At 45.0% G+C, this 24267-nt stretch overlaps 1 protein-coding gene across 1 annotated transcript; it reads right to left on the bottom strand.

Annotated features, from left to right (window-relative positions):
* Nucleotides 1–1056: 1056 nt before the first annotated feature.
* VRK1 (VRK serine/threonine kinase 1) lies at nt 1057–23928 on the bottom strand. The gene is made up of 13 exons (XM_073577684.1): nt 23771–23928; nt 20127–20302; nt 19408–19463; nt 11053–11122; nt 10879–10966; nt 9832–9940; nt 9629–9721; nt 8257–8389; nt 5477–5597; nt 4704–4762; nt 4143–4318; nt 1579–1657; nt 1057–1229 (listed from the first exon to the last, which is right to left on the bottom strand). Exons 2-13 carry the CDS (start codon nt 20290–20292, stop codon nt 1150–1152), a joined length of 1230 nt encoding a protein of 409 aa, XP_073433785.1. The 5' UTR covers nt 20293–20302; nt 23771–23928; the 3' UTR covers nt 1057–1149.
* Between the last annotated feature and the right edge of the window lie 339 nt (nt 23929–24267).

Here is a 24267-nt window from a genome sequence, read left to right as displayed (position 1 = left end):
TAGAGATGCTTAAGGCTGGCTATGAGTGTGTTGGGAGTCCTTAATGGGAGAATACAGAATGGGGGATTGTGGGAACCCCTGGATCTCAGTGTACTGCTTTGGAGTGATTTCTGTGGAAAAGCTTTGGTTATCATTATACCTGTAATGGGGACTTCGGTTGACACTACTTTAATGGGGTTGGGAGCTGGATGTGGCTCGCAACCCTCTCTCAGTGCTGAATGAGGCTCACGACCCTCTCTCTAAGCTGAATGTGGCTGTCAAGGTCAGAAAGGTCAGGGACCACTGCTATACAGGCAGGTCAGAGTAACACTGCTTTCAGTGTTTTGTGGTCTCCTACATGGACTACTCGCCTCATTTCAGTCCATGAGGCTGCAGAGTTCGGGTTAGAAGACCCACGGATGGATCCTGAATCCTAGTTTGCAAAATATGGATGTGTGAAACTAGCCTGAGTTATACAATCTTTTTTTGGCAGGATGCCCATTATCTATAGAACGATTGCTTCCAGTTTTGTGATTTTCTAGATCAAATTTTGAGGAGATGAAGTCCTTTCATTAAATGGACATGAGAGGACTTCAAGTGATCCACAGCCAAAACACTGAACAAGACATACGAAGCAAGACTACTTTCAGGGGAGAGCGAGAGGCGCCCCCACATGAGGCTGGACTGTATATGGAACGAAGTGCCGGTCTGGCAACCTCATATGCATCTACGAGACCCCCCCCAGACCGGGCACTGTAGTCTGTACATGGCCCATGATTTATGCTTGTGTAAACTCAACCTAAAGAGAACAGCATAGGAAGCATTTTCCCTACCTCTCCCAACAGAAACACTGCAACTGTATGCGATAGTCTCAAAGTGGTATCACTGTACTTTATTGCATCTGTGATGGGGCTCTCAGCAGTCAGGAGTTAAATCTCCAAAAAAAGAATTAAAAAAAAAAAAAAAAATTTTTGTATTTGCTTTTGGGGATTTACCTTTGCCCCCTGTGAAGACACGGGGGGCTCCTCACTTCCAAGAACCCTATAATATACATTGCATGAATGAGCCAGACGCAGAGACAATTCATAAAATATTTATTCTTAAAGATAGTGTACACCTGGATATTTCCCTACAAAACATAAAAACACATGTAAAAAACACATGACAGACTTATTGTTTCTTCCATCTCCCACGTCCTCTTCCTTTCGGTGGCAGCTTTGGAGAAGTGGTGGCAGCTTTCGGAGGGCGACCTGTACAGAAACCCATTTGAATATGGAGGTTAGGAGTAGTAGTATGTCAATAGAGACATGCAGCACACAGCGACTGCAAAAAATAATCTACAGCATGTGCGATTGGAGTTTAGCATTGGAGTACTCCTGCCCATAAATCCAGCCCTATGTATCGGTCCATGGGTACAAGCGCCCTTGCATTTTCCACAGCCACTGCAATCTAATCTCACCATGGAGAGAAGATAGGAAGTCTGCCAAACCAATGATGTGCTGCCTCCTCTCCACAATAGGTGTGCCGTCCTCAATACACACTCCCCATCAGACATAGCAAATCCTATGAACAGGAAATAACTGTGCATTTCTTCCTCACCTCTGGGAGCTTTCTTTTTCACGTCCCTTTCTTCAACCTCTTCTTCCTCGTCATCATCAGAAGCTTGGGGCACCTTTCTCTGAAAGACAAAAGATCGGCCCCTTAACTAGTTATACATTGCATCCCGCAGAAGGAAGAAAGAACTTACAGGGTAGCGACAGACAGTTAGCATTAGAGATAGATTTCTACCTTCTGGAGGGGAGCAAAAACAGATCCGGAGCAGAAGACGTCTGCTGTATTCTCAGCTTAGTAACAAATGTCAGAGGGATTTGCAGATCTGCCAGGGATACTTCAGTGCTGCACAATGTGGATGTCCTGCAGCCTTGTATGCAGAATGCACTCACATTGGAGTCTCAACCAGCCATTTCATGTTCCCCATTTCAGGCACATGGTTCCTCGGAAATGACAATGTAAAGCACCAGCAACAAACATGCAAAAATAGGAGAGACTGCAGGAACCCCAGGCAGCTGCGATCCTGATCAGCACTGATCTCCAGATGTGCCTGGTAAAGGTGAGAAGCCGCTGGACCTGCTGATTCCAGCAATGTGTCCCTTACTGGGATGCTTGCTTCAGCTTTAAGAAAATCACTGTTTTTTCACTGAAGATCTAGCAGTGCTCTAAATGCTGAGCCCTGTATAACCCCACTCACCACTGATTGGCAGCTTTCGCTGCACACTCTGCATAGGCAGAAAGCTGCCAATCAGTGGTGGTGGCGGCATTATACAGAGCTCATAAATATGGAGGACTAAATGGCAGCAGGTTTACTAGTCTGCTGGTAACAATCTCCTGCTCATAAAACGGTAATTTTATCAAAACTGCAGCAAGCAGCTCATCACTGGAATCAGGGTCTCCGACTCTACAATGTGCAGCTCATGATCAGTGTCGCCCTTTCTAGACAACCATCTACGTTAACTGGATCATGAGGATAAATCACCTGGGGATAGTAAGACAGGGGGATTTATCGAAGACCCTGGGATATCTGTTCAGTAAGGGGGGATAAAAAAAAAAAAAAAAAAGCAGATTAAAAATCACACACCAGCCAGGTCAGGAAGGAGTTAAATGGACACCCTGACAGGAAACTAAAGCAAGGAATCACGAGAGCACGAAAATCACCCATTTCTCATGGCACTTACCGTACCACTAGCAGCACACGTCTGATCAACCTACGGAACGAGATGTAGGTCTCAGACCACGTGTCACATGACTGGGACCCCCATACTCTGCACGTCATCAGACGACCCCCTCCCCCCTTCATACTCTGTGCGTCATCAAGGGTCCCCCCCACTCCCTACTCTGCGCGTCATCATGGGACCGCCCCCACTTCATACTCTGGGCGTCATCACGGGACCCCCTACTCCATACTTTGCGTATCATCACATGCCCGGGCCCCCATACTGCTTGCCATCACTAAAAACCCTCCAGACGTCATCACACGACCCACCCCCCCATACGCTACATGTCATTACAGGACCCCCTATACTCAATCCATGACGGAGGACACCTCGCTGTCCCCCCGCTACACTTGCCGCTGTATTATTAGCAAGGGGCGGTCTGCACACGTACATAATTCCCACACCCTGTGGGTAGTTACAGGTCTTGCTTTTCCTGAGCATTGCTGTTGTCGGACAATTATGTGGAATGATGCCAGTTTGACAACAACGTCGGCACTGTTAGTCTTAAGGAAGCAGCTGTATGGCTACAATGCTGATGGGGATAGGTGGTGAGGGGGTGGAGAGCTCCATCCATCTCTCATGGAAGGAGCGCTGCTTGCAGATTACCTTCTAAACCCTGCAACAGATTGGATTGATAATTACATACAATAACGGCGATGGGCAGGTAACCCTCAGCTGGCACAGAGTGGCCCCCCATGGGAACTCCCATATGCAGTCTGCACTGATGGAGAGCATTAGGTCGGTCTCTTCTGCCGCTGCACGGGCCTGATTATTGCCAGCGATGACTTCGAGGTTAGCATGTCAGCAGATCTGTGATGCATTAGTAAGGAATACGCACAGACACTTCTCATCCTAACCGAAGCCGCACAGAGACTGGCTCATTACTGAACCGCCATGCACCGGCCTAATGGAAAGACTGCACATTAGAATATTCCTACGCTCTGCGCCACTTGTTCCCAACGTTCCTTACTACCTGCACAATAGAAGGCAATTAAAGCCAACGCCACTGAAAAAAGCCTCAAATCAAGCAGACAAGGAGATGCTAAGAGGACGAGGCTGCAAATCTGATAACTAATCTGCCCAGACTATAGGATGACGCTAAAGAAAAGCAGGAAAAGGACAACTATGGCCATCGGACGTAACCGATTGCACCATCCTAAAATCGGGGACTTTATGCCAATATTCACCTGTAATGTCATGCATATTTTGTGTTTTGAATCCTGGGCAATTCCTTTAAGGACATTGTAACAAATGGGTACAGAGGAGAATTTCATAAATACACAGAGCGGCCAATGATTATTTTTTCTCATGGCCGGCAAACCTCCTTCGAGGGATACGGATCATAAAGTCTCGCAGCATCGATACCAAATTAATTTCAAGTCAATTACATACCTTCCGGGATTTTACAGAAATGTCACCATTGCGAGCAGAGGAGAAGTCCAGTTTTCCGTCATCCTTGGCACCCAGCGCTTTCAGCCCTTGCAGGAGGATGTCTCTGAAGAGCTGATACTGTGGCTTCGCTGCATATCCCAGGGCTGCAACTGCCTCCATGTATTTCCCCATCTCATCTGCAATAACAACAAACATACAAAGCTTTACATTTAAGGCAAAAATACGGCAATAATTATAGTCAGAATATAAATAAAAATGTGGTATGGGACTAAAAGATCAGCAAAAAAAACAAACAAATAAGATTGCAATCATGTCGGTAAGGATACTGATGGCACTGGTCGAGACAGATTTTTACAATAGCCCCTATCGATAGGATAGAGCATGAATTAGTGAGAGAATTGGGGTCTGCAAAGCCTTTTTGGAAAAAGCGGAGAACATGACGGAGCTCTGGAGAGGGATAACCTGGACCCCTTTAACTGGGTGCACATTATGACGAGACATCTTTATTGCCCCCGTACTAAACACAAACGCAATTGGCCAATGGCTACATCTCAGACTTACCCGGCTTCTTTTTGCCTGGAAAACAAGTTTCTATAAGTAAGGAAACGTCATCACAATATCTAAAGAAAAAAAAAGAAAAACGGACATGCACTTCAGTAAGATCAAAGTTGTAGTACACAACAATGGCCACTACCCCATGCATGGTGCTCCCACTCTGCACACGACTGCTGGCAGTTAGAGATGAGCGACTTTGCCTTTTTTAGGGTCGAGTCGGGTTTCATGAAACCCGACTTTTCCAAAAGTCGAGCGGAATGAACACGGCCGACTATTAGGAAAAGTCGAAGGTCCGACGGAAAAACGAAACCCAATGCAAGTCAATGAGGAAGCAAAGTCGGCAGGGAATGGAGGACAGTAAACACACCTACATGCCGGACCGCTTTTTAAAAGTGCGCGAAAACTCTCTCTCTCACGATCTCGACGCTGCACATGCCATCTCGTTGCCCACAGTGTACGTTCTTGCTCAATGGCTGAAAAGAGTCACATGCAAGCATTCTGGGAAATCAGACTTTGGCGCTCGTTTTGCCGACCGCATGGCCGACTTCACGCTGTGGTCGGGCTTCAGTTGGCGAAACACGACTGGCATAAGTCGGCGACTTATGAATCTAGCCGACCTGTTTCGCTCAACTCTACTGGCAGTAATTGGGGGCCGTTAACAACTGGAGGTGCTGCATGCCAGACCCCCGTTGAACTGATGCCTCATCATAAAGGTCAGCATCGCAGTTCTAGACGAGCCCTTTATAGGGTTATTTTAAGACCTCGGCAAGAACAGCTACCTTATTTTTGAGCTTGCGACATAGTTGCAGTCCGTCAGTTTGTCTTCCCATGGAAGTTTCCCGCACAGCCACTGGATCATGCAATAGCCGAGGATTTCCAAGTCTCCTCTCCTGGAAGGATCTGAAGAAGTCAAAAGAGCAAAGTTTGTGAAATGTCGTGTGGTGCCATTCAGTGACAGCAAGCAGGAAACATTCAGCGTATAGAAGAATAAAGGCACCCATATGCGAGACAGCTGAGAGCCGAACCAAGATGCTTTCTCGACCCAACACACATGGATGCTCAGCCGAGCGTACATATGCTCTGTATGTGGAGGGGAGGTAGCCCCTGTACACATCGGATGGGCCTGATGACATTAGCATGGGGTCTGTAGAGGACGCGACATCTCTCCTGACATTATACACTATAATGGATAACTGTTCAGTGATGTCCCAGCATTGTAAAATCAGGTATTAGTACAACAGACCATTCAGTAGTGGCGACAGGTCCCCTTTAACCCCTTCATGCAGCCTGCTGGTCATGTACGTCACAGTCAGAGTGTAGGGGTATAGAGTCGGTTCAGGAGCTGAGCCCGCTCCATACACCACAGACGCCAACATAGGAGTGATTGGCACCAGCAACAATCCCTGCTGCATAACTAGTTAAATGCCACTGTCAACCTCAGAGCGATCACAGGCACTGAAATGAAAGATCAATCAGTCTCAAAGTGGTTAAATTATATTTTGGAAAATTGGGGGGGGGGGGGGGGGGGGGGGGGGGTGTTCCCATCCTAAAAAGTAATGAGTGTGGGTCTGACTTCTGGGACCCTAAATGAAGATAACAGGGCTGAGCTGCAAAAACCAGACAACCTGAGGACAGGGGTGGCAATCTTCTTGGTAAAAAGCATCCATGATCTTCTAATCCTGTACAACTCCTATAATTACTCCACTAAGATTAGTAGAAGAGGCGCCTGGGGTTGAAGATGGATCGCTTTGGTCCACTAACCATGGACTACTGATTTAGCTGCAGGGATCTTGATACTTACCTCTATGAGATGCTATTCACCAAAATATTAGGGCATTTTTTGCACCCAATAGCAGGGGATTGGGGGGACTCTAAAGTAAGTCACTGACTGACGTCTAGACCTACACATATACGAATGACGCTTGGGCAGCCATTTTGCATTGTACAGCATGGCCTATGTGTGTTCCTGCTCACTGGTGAAACCTTCGCTCCTCACGTGAATTGTTTGGGTTGGATGTTTTCCAACAGCCAGATAAAGCCCAGAAAAATAAAATTAAATTTTCTCCAACAGTCTGGAGAAATGCAATTTCTAAGAATCCAAGGGATGTGACTTGTGAGTGCGGTGCCAGGGAGAATTTACATACTGTATGAAGGAGGCCTAGCAAGTTGTTTGGACAGAAATACAAATTACTTCTGCAATAACAGCCCCCCACCCTCCGCAGAACAGCAAGTGAGCAGCAGAGCCAAGCGCCTCAGTGCCACGATTGTGAGGATCTGCAGCGGACTTCAGAAGGGTCGGCTGTCCGGTCTCCTTATAAACTGCGTGTTGTGCTGAACATTGCGCCTAATGACAGTGATCAGAGCAAGCTCCAGTCGCTGCTCCAACTGGCGATGTAGCTCCTGAGTCCAATCCATCCCTCAGCGACCCCTGTACAAAATCTACATCGCAGGTCATTAAGGGGTTAATTTTAATTTTTGACAGCTTGGACTTTTGCCGATCCAAAAAAAATACCAAGATACATATTTTATTACTTGTTTTTTTTTTTCCCCCCCCAATTGCTGCCATGATCGCTAGTAACGTGAAATGGTAACGGCCTGCTTTATTGCAGACTAAGGTCTGTTTCACACATGAGAGAGAGAGAAAATATGTTCTGCCGGTATTTAGGGTTAAATCTCCTGGAAAAGCCAAAATGCGGATCCGACGTTGAAAAAAACGTTGCAGTGTCTGTCAAGTGATGTCAGCGGACACCAAAATTTTGGCGGATCCGCACAATTTCGGATCCAACGGATGACCATCCATCAAGATCCGCCGATAATGCAAGTCTATGGGGGGAAAAAACGAATCCGCCAAGAAAAATGGTGGATCCGTTTTTTTTTTTTTTTGCAAATCAGCAGATCTTGACTGATGCTGACAAACTGATGTGTGAAACAGGCCTAAGGCCCGCATTTTACAAGTCGGTCTAAATTTAAAAAAAAGTTAGTTGGAGTGAATGGTGTCAAGATAATTGAAGACAACGGCTCTTAATAGATTTGGATTTTGGGAAGTCAGATGAAAGTTTCTCCAGGTGTGGATTTGCACCAATGTGCTCTATTATTCACGGTCTAAAAGTTGGAGATTATATTTGGAGTTGGATTAAGCCCATCGCAATATGTGGGTCTGTGTTTTACTGCAATGTATCACAGCAAATGCAGTGAGGAAAAGAGTCGGGCACGAGAAGTGCCCAACCAGGGCTGTGGAGTCGGTAAGCCAAACCTCCGACTCAGACTCCTCAATTTCCATGACACTGACTCCACCAAAATGGGCTCCGACTCAGACTCCACAACTCCGACTCCACAGCCCTGGTGCTCACCAACGCCCGACTCTGAAATCCCACACTGCAATGATGCAGCCGGTCTCTACATGCAGGATTACGGCAGTCTATGCCTAAAAAGTCCATGTACATGGGTCCCGACACCTGACAGGACCATCATATGGGGGCTACATTCACTGTTACTCCATACAATGCCCCATATTCTCCCTCTAAGAGAGGGAAAGAAATCCATTCCAACATCTACTTACTAACGCCTTTGTGAGCATCAATGCTTGTGAACTCGATGGTGCCATTATGACATCTCCTGGGATCTTCTATATACTCCTTGTGCACTCCCTCTGGACTGTATCTGTAGGCTAGGCCATAATCCACCAGGAACACCTTAAGAGATGAGCAGGAATGGTGCAGTAATAACGGGAGAGACCGTAGGAACAATAGGAGGCGTCCTTGCCAGCAGTCGAGTGACGCTTCTGTACATTTGGCTACTCGGGATATAAAGTAGCTGGGGGTTAACAACATATTATTGTAAACTCTGCAGAAGAAAACGAGCATCGACAGTCTCCATGTAAGACAAGGTCGTTCAACCATGCAATTCTTTGCTCTGGGTAACAGAAGGGCTCCCAAGTTCGGCATCCTTCTGAGCGAGATCCATATGCGCTACTAGGCTAGGACAACAGTGACTGGTTGGACAAAGGTCGTGCGGCCAGAGATGGCTCTACATTGCAGAGTAATTTGGGGGAACGCAGTCACATTAAACTCCACCATGCAGTCACCATAAAAGACAGTCACAAGATATCCAACTAGTCCAAACTTACTTGTCACATTGCACTGCGAGTCATTCACCGTGATCTATGGGCACGGAACCGGTGTCGCAGCCAAAGCCACCATGCATCTCCAGCCTTAAACCTCCCCCCATAAACGTTAGTGTCGGCCGCACATGCAGATATTGATGGATTAGGCCAACACCCTAAGGGCACAGTCAGATGGCTGTACAGATCAAACTGAGATTTATACCATAAACATCCAGCTGGCCAGCGGCACTCCAGAGAGTGACAGCTGCATACAAATACATGAGACAGTCACGCTCAGGTCGGGAGAGCCATGCACTACATTCCCATCTCGATCTGACTTATATGTCCATCTGACTTCGTCCTAAATGTACAGACAGCGCTGGATGGATGACTTATTGTCAGGTCGCTCGGGCAGGTCCGATTTTGGACCGCCAATCCGGAGATAATCTGTCGGCGGTGATGTCTGTCGGTAGTGGAGCGAAGGCTCCTGAGACGCCCGACTGGCTGAAAAAATTGGCCGAAGCATTGTTCGCTCAGGAGCCATCTAATGTCTATGGAGGCCTTTAGGGTTGTTCTAATGGATTGGCAGAGTCCAAAAGTGAATACACATGTGATATCCTGACAAAAATGGAGTGAATTCCCCCTTACTGCTCTCCTCCTCCCCCTCACAAACTCAGTAAGGGTGAATTCACAAGGCCATATTTTACAGTCTGCAGTATGGCCGGAGGGTCCAGAGCTATAAGGCCATTATCGCTGGTCAGGAGACCCACAGTTAGACCGGGCACCGTGGCTGTGACACAGACCGTAAAATATGGTTTTTATAACATACCTGATCTGGATGTTTATGATGCAGGAGAAGGTTGGAGGCTTTGATATCTCCATGGACATATTCATGCTCATGTATATACTCCAGAACATCAATCTGAAGAAGAAAATGCACCATAGCATGGGATCATAATACAAATGAAGATGCCAAAGAATAAACCGTATAGTAGAACGGAATTAAATGTAACGTACGGTCGTGATACTGACCAGTCTAAGTCCTAACTGCAGCACAGTTTGGTGTGAGAATCGCCTGGAACTCTCCTCAAATATTTTCTGCAGATCCTTGCCAAAACGATCCATTACCATAAACCTGTAACTAAATGGAAATTTCAGATTTATTAAAAACTTGCCCCCATAATGCCCATGTGCAGTTCAGTCAGAGAATGGCCGGCCGCCGCCTGTGATATGTCTCTGCCGCTGGAGACGGATTACCCTTGACAGCAAGTAGAGGATAGGAGGCGACACAGAAAAACTACACATTGGGGACACTTTGCAGTTTTTTTTTTTTTTAAAGCTGTTTGCACTCTTGTTATTCATGATATTGACCATCAGGTGAACCTACGCAGTCTGCGAATGAGAACATTGTTGATTACACCCAGAGAGAAACGCTGCAGTTCATAAACTTAAAGTCAGTAATAATTATGTCCATCCAGAAAATGAATGGACTGTGAAAGGTCTCAATTAAGCATTCACCGACAGCAAGCAGAGATCTTGAAAGCAATGAGGGATTAAGAAGGAGTGGGAGCCCCGCTATCTTATATTGGTCACTCGCCTTAAGGGGGTTTTACACATAGCGATATCGCTAGCAATATCGCTAAAACGTCACCAGTTTTATGACGTTATAGCGATATTGCTAGCGATATCGCTATGTGTGATATTTACCTCCGACCGGCTCCCCCGCTGTCCATCGCTGATCGCGCGAGATTGGGTGGCTCCATTTCTCGTCGTCAGCTTCCTGCTGGGTCTTCCTGTTGTGACGACGAGTGACGCGTGGAGGCGGGCGGGAGGACGTCTGGATCGCTGTGTGAAAGGTAAGTATCGTGCGCTGCGTCGCTGCTGCATCGCTGTGAGATCTGTGTGAAAGCTCACTAGCGATCATTTAGCGATGCACCAGCGATCCTGACCGGGTCGTATCGCTGGTGCATCGCTAAATGTAAAAGGGCCTTTAACGACGAGTCATCAATATTAGATGCCTGGACAAGACTTAAGAAAAAGCTGCTACTTTATTGATTCTTTCTTGCAGTCACGCTTTACCTTTTTCCATTTTTGCCATGGAGCCCAGAGCCCCAATATTTGGGTACGCCCAGGTATTTTAATTTATGACTGCTCGTCCATTTCTGAACTAGAATAGAAAAAAAAAAAAAAAAAAGTTCTTTACTTTATGGAGGCGTTAACCCCTTTTTATCATATACATGTTTATCTACTTACTCATGTCAGGTTTGGCAGCTCGCATGTAAAATTTGAGTTCAGAGAAGAGAGGTCCGTTGTCGCTCGGTTCCTAAGATTAAAAATACAAACATTTACTGTGGCTTTTTGATGAATGCAATTTACTGGCGAGCATCCTACAATTGTCATCTTCCCCTAAATCGCACCAAATGGTTTACTATAAATAGATGATGTTCAAAGATAGTGTGTGACCATACCCTGAGCAGAACCTCCCAGGGTAATATGTCCTAAGGCCTGATTCACATTTCCATTTGTTGCCATCAGTCAAAATCCGCCGTTTTGCAAAAAAAAAAACGGATCCACCATTTTTTTGGCTGATCCGTTTTTTCCCCATTGACTTGCATTTGCGGTGGATTTTGACGGATCCGCCAAAATTTTGGCGTCCGTTGACTTCAGTGGACGGACAATGAAACTTTTTGTCAGCGTCAAAATAGCGGATAGCGACGGATCCGCCATTCGTTATAATGGTCGCCTATGGGCGGCGGATCCGTTGCCAACCGTTTGACAGAATCCGGCAACGGATCCGCTTTTTGACACTGAGCATGCCCAGAAGAATTTCCTTGCCAGAAATTTAACCCCAAATTCCGTTCTGGCGGCAGAAAAATCTCTCACACTCAAAAAACCCGGATCCGGTGGCCTCCGTTTGTGCCACAACAGAAACGGATCCATTTTTTCACATTCTGGCGGATTTACACTGACGTCAAAAAAACGGAAATGTGAAAAGAGCCTAAGACGATTGTAGATCATACATGACAGCTGTTCCTTGAGAAAGCAAAGGAAAAAAAATCCACGCGAAATGCGCATTGGGGTCCGAACCACCCGGTTTATGTACTGCACTTTACTATCCTCTCCCACAGGGTAAAATGTTTATACTTAAACTTTTTGAACACCCAATTCTTAATATCACTGTGGTCTGATCATGGGTATTAAATGGTCTACTTTCTAAACCTAAAAAAATCCTAGAACACAGGATTGCACTGTTGTGCCGACCGATAATATTGATTTTTTGAGTTGGTGTGTATGTTCGCTAATTTAGCGAGCTAATCCCTGTGTCATAACTATTAGATTATTGTGCATTGTGTCTGTCCTCTTTGATGTAAAGATTATTATATCTCCAAAACCGGTTTAAAATGTCATTAACCCCTTAACCCCCAAGGGTGGTTTGCACGTTCATGACGGGCCAATTTTTACAATTCTGACCACTGTCCCTCTATGAGGTAATAACTCTGAAACGCTTCCATGGATCCCGGTGATTCTGACATTGTTTTCTCGTGACATATTGTACTTCATGTTAGTGGTAAAATTTCATTCATATAACTTACGTTTATTTGTGAAAAAAATGGAAATTTGGCGAAAATTTTGAAAATATCGCAATTTTCCAACTTTGAATTTTTATGCCCTTAAATCACAGAGATACGGCACACAAAAAAACTTAATAAGTAACATTTCCCACATGTTTACTTTACATCAGCACAATTTTGGAACCAACATTTCTTTTTGATAGGAAGTTATAAGGGTTAAAAGTTGACCAGCGATTGCTCATTTTTGCAACACCATTTTATTTTTACGGACCACATCACACTTGAAGTCACTTTGTGGGGTCTATATGATAGAAAATACCCAAAAGTGAAACCATTCTAAAAACTGCACCCCTCAAGGTGTTCAAAACCATATTCAAGAAGTTTATTAACCCTTCAGGTGCGTCACAGGAATTTTTTGAATGTTTAAAAAAAAAAAAAAATTAACATTTTTTTCACAAAAAAATTATTTCAGGTCCAATTTTTTTTATTTTACCAAGATAACAGGAGAAATTGCACTGCAAAAGTTATTGTGCAATTTGTCCCGAGTACGCTGATATCTGATATGTGGGGGGGGGGGGAGAAACCACTGATTCGGCGCATGGCAGAGCTCAGAAGGGAAGGAGCGCCGTTTGACTTTTTCAATCCAAAATTGGCTGGAATTCAGATGGGACGCCATGTCACGTTTGGAGAGCCCCTGATGTGCATAAATAGTGGAAATCCCCACAAGTAACCCCATTTTGGAAACTAGACCCCCCAAGGAACTTATCTAGATATGTGGTGAGAACTTTGAACCCACAAGGGCTTCACAGAAGTTTATAACGTACAGCCGTACAATTAAAAAAATCATTTTTTTCTACAAAAATGATCTATACACCCTCAATTTTTATTTTCCCAAGGGTAACAGGACCCTAAAAGTTATTGTGCATTTTGTCCTGAGTACGCCGATACCCCATATGTGGGGGTAAACCACTATTTGGGCGCATGGCAGAGCTCGGAAGGGAAGCAGCGCCATTTGACTTTTTTTGGCTGGAATTGGGATTGGACGCCATGCCGCGTTTGGAAAGCCCCTGATGTGCCTAAACAGTGGAAACCCCCCACAAATGACACTATTTTGGAAACTAGACCCCCCCCCCCCCCCCCCCCGAGGAACTTATCTAGATGTGTGGTGAGCACTTTGAACCCCCAAGGGCTTCACAGAAGTTTATAACGCCCGGGCGTGAAAATACAAAAAAAATCATTTTTTCCACAAACATGATCTTTTAGTTGCCAATTTTTTTTATTTTCCCAAGGGTACCAGGAGAAATTGGACCCCAAAAGTAGTTGTCCAATTTGTCCGGAGTACGCCGATACCCCATATGTGGGAGAAAACTACTGTATGGGGACACGTCAGGGCTCGGAAGGGAAGTAGTGACGTTTTGGAATGCAGACTTTGATGGAATGGTCTGCGGGTGTCATGTGCGTTTGGAGAGCCTCTGATGTGCCTAAACTGTTGAAACTCCCCACAAGTGACCCCATTTTGGAAACTAGAGCCCCCACGGAACTTATCTAGATGTGTGGGGAGCACTTTGAACCCCCAAGGCTTCACAGAAATTTATAACGCCTGGGTGTGGAAATAAAAAAACAACAAAACATTTTTTCCACAAAAATGATATTTTTGCCCCCAATTTTTCATTTTCCTAAGGGTACCATGAGAAATTGGACCCCAAAAGTTGTTTTGCAATTTGTCCTGAGTAGACTGATACCCCATATGTGGGGGTAAAACACTGTTTGGGCGCATGGCAGAGGTTGGAAGGGAAGTAACAAAGGGGGGTTGGATTTACTATTTATGGCGGGTTTTTATGTTTGGCAGCTGTCATACGCTAAAAGACGCTTTTTATTGTAAAAATAGTTTTTGCATCATCACATTTTGAGAGCTATAATTTTTCCATATTTTGACCCACCGAGTCATGTGAGATCTTACTTTTTGCGGGACGAGTTGACGTTTTTATTGGTTTCATTTTCGGGCATGTGACATTTTTTGATTTTTATTCCAATTTTTGGGACACAATGAACAAAAACCAGAATTTCAAGAATCTCTTTTGGGGGGGGGTGCGTTTACATCGTTCCGCGTGCGGTAAAATTGATAAGGCGGGTTTATTCTTCGGGTCAGTACGGTTACAGCGATACCTCATTTTTTTATGTTTTGGCGCTTTAATGCAATGAAAACAATTTTAAATTAAAAATAATTATTTTTGCATCACTTTATTCTGCGAGCTATAACTTTTTTTCGCTGATAACGCTGTGTGGCGGCTCATTTTTTGCGGGACAAGATGACGAACCCCTTAAAAAAAATAAAAAACAAAAAATAAAGCTTTGTCATAATACCGCCGAACAAAAAGTGCAATAACGCGCGATCAAAAAGACGCATATAAATATCCATGGTACCGCTGAAAACGTCATCTTGTCCCGCAAAAAACGAGCCGCCATACAGCATCATCAGCGAAAAAATAAAAAAGTTATAGCTCGCAGAATAAAGCGATGCAAAAATAATTATTTTTTTTATATAAAATAGTTTTCATTGCATAAAACCGACAAAACATAAAAAAATGACCTAAATGAGGTATCGCTGTAACCGTACTGACCCGAAGAATAAAACCGCCTTATTAATTTTACCGCACGCGGAACGGTGTAAACGCACCCCCCCCAAAAGAAATTCATGAAACGCTGGTTTTTGTTCATTCTGCGTCCCAAAAATCGGAATAAAAAGCGATCAAAAAATGTCACGTGCCCGAAAATGGTACCAATAAAAACGTCAACTCGTCCCGCAAAAAATAAGACCTCACATGACTCGGTGGGTCAAAATATGGAAAGATTATAGCTCTCAATATGTGGTGATGCAAAAACTATTTTTACAATAAAAAGCGTCTTTTAGTGTGCGACAGCTGCCAAACATAAAAACCCGCCATAAATAGTAAATCAAACCCCCCGTTATCACCCCCTTAGTTAGGGAAAAATAATAAAATTAAAAGAAAATATATTTATTTCCATTTTCCCATTAGGGTTAGGTCCAGGGCTAGGGTTAGGGCTAGGGGTGTGTTGGGGTTCGGGTTGGAGTTAGAATTGGGGGTTTCCACTGTTTGGGCACATCAGGGGCTCTCCAAATGCAACATGGCGTCTGATCTCAATTCCAGCCAATTCTGAGTTGAAAAAGTCAAATGGTGCTCCTTCCTTTCCAAGCTCTGCCATGCGCCCAAACAGTGTTTTACCCCCACATATGGGGTATCAGCCTACTCAGGACAAATTGCAATACAACTTTTGAGGTCCAATTTCTCCTGTTACCATTAGGAAAATAAGAAATTGAGGGCAAAAATATCATTTTTGTGGAAAAAAATGATTTTTTTATTTTCATGCCCGGGCGTTATAAACTTCTGTGAAGCACTTGGGGGTTCAAAGTGCTCACCACACATCTAGATAAGTTCCGTGGGGGGTCTAGTGTCCAAAATGGGGTCACTTGTGGGGAGTTTCAATAGTTTAGGTACATCAGGGGCTCTCCAAACGCACATGACACCCGCGGACCATTCCATCAAAGTCTGCATTCCAAAACGTCACTACTTCCCTTCCGAGACCCGACGTGTGCCCATACAGTAGTTTTCTCCCACATATGGGGTGTCAGTGTACTCAGGACAAATTGGACAACAAGTTTTGGGGTCCAATTTCTCCTGTTACCCTTGGGAAAATAAAAAAAGTGGGGACTAATTGATCATGCTTGTGGAAAAAAATACGATTTTTTTATTTTCATGCCCTGGCATTATAAACTTCTGTGAAGCCCTTGGGGGTTCAAAGTGCTCACCTCACATCTAGATAAGTTCCTTAGGGGGTCTAGTTTCCAAAATGGTGTCATTTGTGGGGGGTTTCCACTGTTTTGGTACATCAGGGGTTTTCCAATCGCGACATGGTGTCCGATCTCAATTCCAGCCAAAAACGTCAAATGGCGCTGCTTCCCTTCCGAGCTCTGCCATGCGCCCAAATAGTGGTTTACCCCCACATGTGGGGTATCAGCGTACTCAGGACAAATTGCACAATAACTTTTAGGGTCCTGTTACCCTTGGAAAAATAAGAATTGAGGGTGAAAAGCTCATTTTTGTGGAAAAAATATGATTTTTTAATTGTACGGCTGTATGTTATAAACTTCTGTGAAGCCCTTGGGGGTTCGAAGTTCTCACCACACATCTAGATAAGATCCTTAGGGGGTCTAGTTTCCAAAATGGGGTCACTTGGGGGGGTTTCCACTGTTTAGGTACATCAGGGGCTCTCCAAACGTGACATGGCGTCCGATCTGAATTACAGCCAGTTTTGCATTGAAAAAGTCAAACGGCGCTCCTTCCATTCTGAGCTCTGCCATGCGCCGAAACAGTCGTTCCCCCCCACATAGCAGGTATTAGCGTACTCAGGACAAATTGCACAATAAATTTAGCAGTCCAATTTCTCCAGTTACCCTTGGTAAAATAAAAAAAACTGAACCTGAAGTATTTTTTTGTGAAAAAAAGTTAGATGTTCATTTTTTTTTTTTTAAATATTCAAAAAAAATTCCTGTGACCCACCTAAAGGGTTAATAAACTTCTTGAATGTGGTTTTGAGCACCTTGAGGGGTGCAGTTTTTAGAATGGTGTCACTTTTGGGTATTTTCTATCATATAGACCCCTCAAAGTGGCTTCAAATGTGATGTGGTCCGTAAAAATAAAATGGTGTTGCAAAAATGAGAAATCACTGGTCAATTTTTAACCCTTATAACTTCCTAACAAAAAAAATTTTGGTTCCAAAATTGTGCTGATGTAAAGTAAACATGTGGGAAATGTTATTTATTAAGTTTTTTGTGTGCCGTATCTCTGATTTAAGGGCATAAAAATTCAAAGTTGGAAAACTGCGAAATTTTCAAAATTTTCGCCAAATTTCCGTTTTTTTCACAAATAAACGCAAGTTATTTGAATTAAATTTTACCACTATCATGAAGTACGATATGTCACGAGAAAACAATGTCAGAATCACCGGGATCCATGGAAGCGTTCCAGAGTTATGACCTCATAAATGGACAGTGGTCAGAATTGTAAAAATTGGCCCGGTCATGAACGTGCAAACCACCCTTGGGGGTGAAGGGGTTAACCTGTGCAGAAAATGTTTTCTCAGCAAGAGGCTTTACTCCTTTACTGACGAGAAGTTTGAGGCTGTGGGCCCATGTAGCGTTTTAAAACGCTCACTAAAAACCGGACTCCTTCCCAGAAATCGCGCGTTTTTTTCAGCGCAATTTCACCGCGATTATGATTGCGATTTTGCCACGATTTTCGCATGCTATATTCAAGCACTTTCCAAGCGATTTGAAGCATCGCTTGTAAAGTGATTGACAGGTTGGTCACACTCGTCAAACAGTGTTTGACAAGTGTGACCAGGTTTTTACTATTGAGGCCGCCTATGCGGCATCAATAGTAAAAGATAGGATGTTAAAATGCTAAAAAAAAAAAAATAATAAATCTGTGTATATTTACCTTCCGGCATCCCGCGCTGCATTCCCGGGCCTCAGCGTTCCCAGTAATGCCTTGCGAGAACTGTGACGACGTAGTCTCGCGTTGCTATAGCGATCTCACGAGACCGCTAGAGTCACGCGAGACTACGTCATCACTGGACCGTGCCGCAAGGCATTACTGGGAACGCTGAGGCCGGGAATGCAGCGCTGGACGCCGGAAGGTAAATATACCCCGATTTTTTATTCTTTTTTTTACAGGGGTATGGTACCCAGGGCCTGGAGGACAGTCTCCTCTCCTCCACACCGTGGGTACCAACCGCACATGAGACGCTTAACTTCCCACATGGAGGGCATAGCCACATGCGGGAAGTAAGCGATTCTCATGCATTCCTATGGGTGCGGAATCGCGGCAATTCTTTGCGATTCCGCACAAAAGAATGAGCATGCTGCGATTTTTTCCGCGATGCGATTCCACCGCGGAAAAAAGCGCAGCATTAGCAAAGCAAGTGCGGAATCCCATAGGAATGCATGGGGGGCGTTCTGTACACGATTTTTAAGCGTTTTTCGCGCCGAAAATCGCAGCAAAAACGCTTAAAAATCGCTACGTGGGCACACAGCCTAAATGTTATATCTGTTATCTGCTATGCAGTGAACGGCAGATTGATATGCAGAGCATGTGTGTCCATGAGCATTCACCGGGTGGACGTGCACATTGCTATGCACTTTGAACACCAGGTGTTGCCATATTAGTCTCCCCTGGAAATAGATAAATAGTAACCGTTGCTAATTCTATACAATGAATATGATGTTAAATGGTGACCACATGTGAGATTGTACACTATTGCTACCTCCCAAAAACGGCAGGCCTCATGGGAAGGCTAGTTGGACTAGATCAATACCTGATTTCAGATCCTACTCATCCAGTGAGTATTGCCACCAACTGATCAAACAAAAGTTCAGCCAGATCCTACTACTTGTCTGCAGGGTTGTCAGCTCAGCCAGGGCCTACTACTTGTCTGCAGGGTTGTCAGCTCAGCCAGAGCCTACTACATTTCTGCAAGGTTGTCAGCTCACTCAGATCCTACCACATTTCTGCAGGGTTGTCCGCTCACTCAGATCCTACTACATTTCTGCAGGGTTGTCAGCTTATCAAGTCCTACTACATTTCTGCAGGGTTGTCAGCTCACCCAGATCCCACTACATTTATGCAAGGTTGTCAGCTCACCCAGATCCTACTACATTTCTGCAGGGTTGTCAGCTCACTCAGATCCTACTACATTTCTGCAGGGTTGTCAGCTCACTCAGATCCTACTACATTACTGCAGGGTTGTCAAGCTCACTAAGATCCTACTACATTTCTGCAGGGTTGTCAGCTCACTCAGATCCTACTACATTACTGCAGGGTTGTCAAGCTCACTCAGATCCAACTACATTTCTGCAGGGTTGTCAGCTCACTCAGATCCTACTACATTTCTGCAGGGTTGTCAGCTCACTGTGCGATAGCCATCATTATTTACTGTGTAATTATGTTTAACTTACCACTTTAATGACGTAAGGAGCATCGGCTCCTACCGTTTTGGAAGAGTTTTTGTCCGCTGTGGTACAAAAAGAAATAATGTTAGAACTCCGTGCCCAACCATGGTGAGATTTATGGCTAAAATAGGACTAAAGGTCACACTAAACAATAGTGACGATACTTGGTTTATGGGGGCAGGCTGATCGTCCCCCCAAAGGGAAACAACTTGGATTTTAACATGATTAATCTTTACTCACTGAAGGGAATGTGTGGAGGCAGCATGCATTTGCTTCGCAGACACAGGATAAGGCATGTTGAAATCCAACATGTCTGATCCTTCTCCCCTGCTGTCCACATCAGGAGGTGGAGCTCATCGTGTTGCATACACACATACCCACAGGGACCCAGCCACCAATCTTGCATCCATTCTGCTAACCTATAGGAGACACCGTGTTGTCCTAGCCTAGCAAAGAAACTTATGTGACAATCGGGATCACTATCTGGAATTTGAGAATGTACAGATCTGATAGGGATAATATATATATATATATATATATATATATATATATATATATATATTTTATATACACACACACACACTGTGCCTCAATGCAAAAAAAAAAAAAGAAAAAAAAGGAGTCGCTAAAAGAAGGAGGACAAGCCGCCATGACTCTGTACGCCTCTGTCTTCATAATACTGAAGAGTTCCAGGGACCAGGCCAGAATAAAGGCAATGATCTTACCAAGGTAAAGACGCCCAAATCCACCCTGGCCGATGGGCAATCCCAATTTCCACTGCTTTTTGGCAGAATCTGTAAGCACTTCTCCTTGTGGAAACTCCTCGGCCAGCTTGTGTTTAGCTGGGGCCTTCCTGGCAGCGGGTGCCGACCCTTCTTTCTTACGAGGCATGGTATTTACTCTGCAAAAATATATTAGAAATCTAAAAATCCTAGTAACCGGATCCAGATCATAGTGGCAAATAACAGGTCTGAGATTAATAATAAAAATTAAATAATTAGCCAATCACTGGCCTCAGTGGTGATGTCATCTCTCCTGGTTCCAGCATAGACCACAAGGGTAGCCTGGACTGAATCAATCCTTTCCAGATTGATTACCGGGATTCATTCTCTAATGGAGGGAGTCTCAGCAGTTTGACCCAAATCCTACAGTTTAATCACCTAATCCCACAGCCAGAGGTTAACATCAGATTCTGAGATTGACCCTTTAAGCCTTTTTATGCAGTGTGGGAATGGGGGCTAAAGAAACACCAATCACATAAAATTACCGGTACTTATGCAGATTTCAGTGCATATTCTGTGTACACAGGGTCCAATATGGTCCATGAAACGAGCGTGAAATACCAGGCCTAAGTTATTCCTCCATGAAAACTCAATCAGACATCTGCTATTTAGACACATTTTCTGTACTTTCAGGGATATTTCATGACCAACGCGGCCCAGACATGGACGCCAGCCGAATGCAACTTGTTTTTTATTCTTCAAATATTAGAAGCTTGGATTTTTCTATTTGCAAACTAAAAAAAAGGACGAAACCCTGATTCAAAAAATAGTCTGACTGCTACAAGCAAAGGACTGCTCCTAACTCGATGATTGCGGCAGCTACAGACCAAGACAACTTATATCGGGAGCCACCCCAGTGGCAAAGGAAGATCACATGCAGTTTTTGAAGTGACTTATACAGGAAAGATTTTAGTTTTTTCTAGTTTTACTACAAAAAAAGTCACATGTTAAAGCAGCTCAACACCAAGCTGCCAATACAGCTGTACATTTTCAGCGGGCACAACAGAGGTTCCCACAATGCAGATCTAAGAGAAGAAGCTCCAGAAGAGCCAACAGGTGTCACAGGACAACCGGTGACTAACCCCCAATAGGGGCAGAGAGACGTCAAGGAGTGCTGATTGCGAAAGCGCCCCAAAACTTAGTCATGTTACAGATTGTCCAGAGGGCCGATAGCGACAGCTCCCCAAGCCCATCAGCCCACTAGATCTGTCACATGACAAAGTTTTGGGGCGCTGTCGCTATCAGCCCTCTGACTGGACAATCTGTCATGCGACTAAGGTTTGGGGTGCTGTTGCTATCAGCCCTCTGGACAATTATCACATGACTAAGATTCAGGGTGCTGCTACTTAGTCTTGCAATAGATCTTCCAGAGGGAAGATCGCGACAGCGCCACAAACCTTAGTCACATGACAGATTGTCCAATCAGAGGGCTGATAGCGACAGCACCACAAACCTTAGTCATGTGACAGATCGTCCAATCAAAGTTGATAATGATAGCACCACAAACCTTACTTGTGACAGGTCGTCCAGGACGCAGATAGTGACAGCACCCCAAACCTTAAGGCCCAGTCTCACTAAGCAATCTCGGTAGCGAGATCGCTGCTGAGTCACAACTTTTGTGACGTAACAGCGATCTCACCAGCGAGATTGCTGTGTGTGACAGCGATCAGCGAGCGGCCCCCCTGCCGGTATCGCTGATCGCTGCAAGAAATCTCTGGACATTTCTTTGGTCGCTGGTCTCCCGCTGGCCAGCACACATCGCTGTGTGTGACAGCGGGAGACCAGCGATCAGGTGTAAAAAATAATAAAAAAAAATAAAAAATAGTTATTCTCACCTTCCGATGTCCCGTTCAGCCATCCCGCCTCTCTCCACGCTCCAGTCCCAGTGATCCTTTGCATGAATGACCGTGAGACTTTGTTATCCCGCGAGACCGTGACATCTCGCGGTCATTCATGCAAAGGATCACTGGGACCGGAGCGTGGAGAGAGGCCGGAAGACTGCACGGGACATCGGATGGTGAGAATAACTATATTTTTTACAGGATGGCCAGCGATGCCGGGCGCTCGGCATCGCTGTGCTGATCGCTGGTGAAGCTGTCTGTGTGACAGCTCACCAGCGATCACATAGCGACTTACTAGCGATCCTGACACCTTGATATCGGTGTCGGGATCGCTGGTAAGTCGCTTAGTGAGACGGGGCCTTTAGTCACGTGATATACAGCTCTGGCAAAAATTAAGGGACCACTTCCAAATTTTCAGTTTATCTGATTTTTCTCTTTATAGGTATATTTTTGAGTAAATCTAAATTGCTCTTTTAGTCTATAAATTACTGATAACATGTCTCCGAATTTCCAAGCACTAAATTTTGTATTTATTTTCTGACAAAGAATAATGGTCAAAATTTAAAAAAAAACAAAAAAAAACAAAACGGTGCTTTCAGACCTCAAATAATGCTAAGAAAACAAGTTCAAAATAATTTAGAAACAACAATACTAATGTTTTAACTCAGGAGGAGTTCAGAAATCAATATTTTGTGGAATAACCATGATTGTTAATCACAGCTTTCATGCGTCTTGGCATGCTTTCCACCAGTCTTTCTCACTGCTTTTGTGTGACCTTATGCCACTCCTGGTACAAAAATGTAAGCAGTTCTTCTTTGTTTGATGGCTTGTGACTATCCATCTTCCTCTTAGTTACATTCCAGAGGTTTTCAATGGGGCTCAGGTCTGGAGATTGGGCTGCCCATGACAGGGTTTTGATGTGGTGGTCTCTTAATTTGTATATCGTTCAGAGGGCTGATAGATTTGGGGTGCTGTTACTAAAAACACTTCTGGATGATCGGCCACATGACTAAGGTTTAAGGCGTTGTTACTTAGTCATGTGACATATCGTCCAATCAGTACTGTGCCATGAGATCATATGACCACATCACTCACCACAATTGGTCCAAACTGACATCAGAGATGGTGACAGACATAATACCCTGGAGTAACTGGTGGAGCAGGAATATCCCTTTAATAGGACCCACATACAAGAAATTTTGGAAATCACCATCGTAACTGCACCGGCCACATATGATGTCAGACAGGACAGGAATGCAGGGAATGGTGGTGGTAATCGTTAACACCTTCCCAACCCCTAATGTGCCACCACCGATCCCCGACAGCAGCATTGAGCAGACGTAATCCCTCTGGTGTGATCATTACTACTTTGGCTTGCTGCATAATATAAAAGAAAAACAAGTAAATAGCAACGAATCGCAGTGTTTACAGCATGCCGTAAACAACATGACATCAAGTGACCGCAGCAGTCTTAACGGCGTAAGGCTATGTGCACACGGTGCGGATCCTCCCGCGGACTTTCCGTGCGAATTTTACTAAGTCCGCAGGTCAAATGACCTGCATTTTTCCTGCGGAATCCGCACCGTGTGCACAGGACCTAACGCGGGCAACAGGTCTCTGCACCTAATGAACGCGGGAGCCCGTGGGTCACCCCACACATAACAGTCCACAGCGCCGAGGAGCGCGACACCAGGGACTGTCATGCACCCCCACCCCACAAGCATCCAGGGCCGCCGCAGTACTCACAGCCGCTCTCTGCTCCGGCGCGGGAAACTCAACCGTACCGACGCTCAGCCTCCAGTGCGCATGTCTACTAGCGAGGGAGCGACGTGCTGACGTCACTGTCACATGATCTGCGCTTCAAGCTGAAGACGGGGAGGGTTTCCCGCCAATGAGTGTGAGACTCAGGACTGGAGAAAGTGAGTCGGCAGCTGTGAGGGAAACCTCAGCGTGAGGGGAGCGGCCCCGCGGTCGAAGGTCCTTGCATATCCCCCGTAATCGGCGTCTGTACAGACTGCTCTGTGCTAGAAAACGCATACCTGCTGAGCAGAGAGCAGCATGAGGGCAAACTAGAGACCGAAGCACAACAGGCAGACCCCCTAAAGTAATACATATAGACCACCTATATAAATACAGACCCCCACCATAAACAGACCCCAGAAACCTAAACACACAGGCAGGCCCCCTAAAGTAATACCTGCAGACCAGCTGTATAAATAGTTCAGACCCCCACCAAAAACGCC

Source organism: Dendrobates tinctorius, unplaced genomic scaffold, assembly GCF_039654945.1.
Source record: "Dendrobates tinctorius isolate UK_male_01 unplaced genomic scaffold, ASM3965494v1 ptg000057l, whole genome shotgun sequence".
In the NCBI taxonomy this organism is placed as follows: Eukaryota; Metazoa; Chordata; class Amphibia; order Anura; family Dendrobatidae; genus Dendrobates; species Dendrobates tinctorius.
The sequence above is the reverse complement of the archived record's forward strand: the minus strand, read 5'-3'. Positions and strand labels throughout refer to the sequence as shown.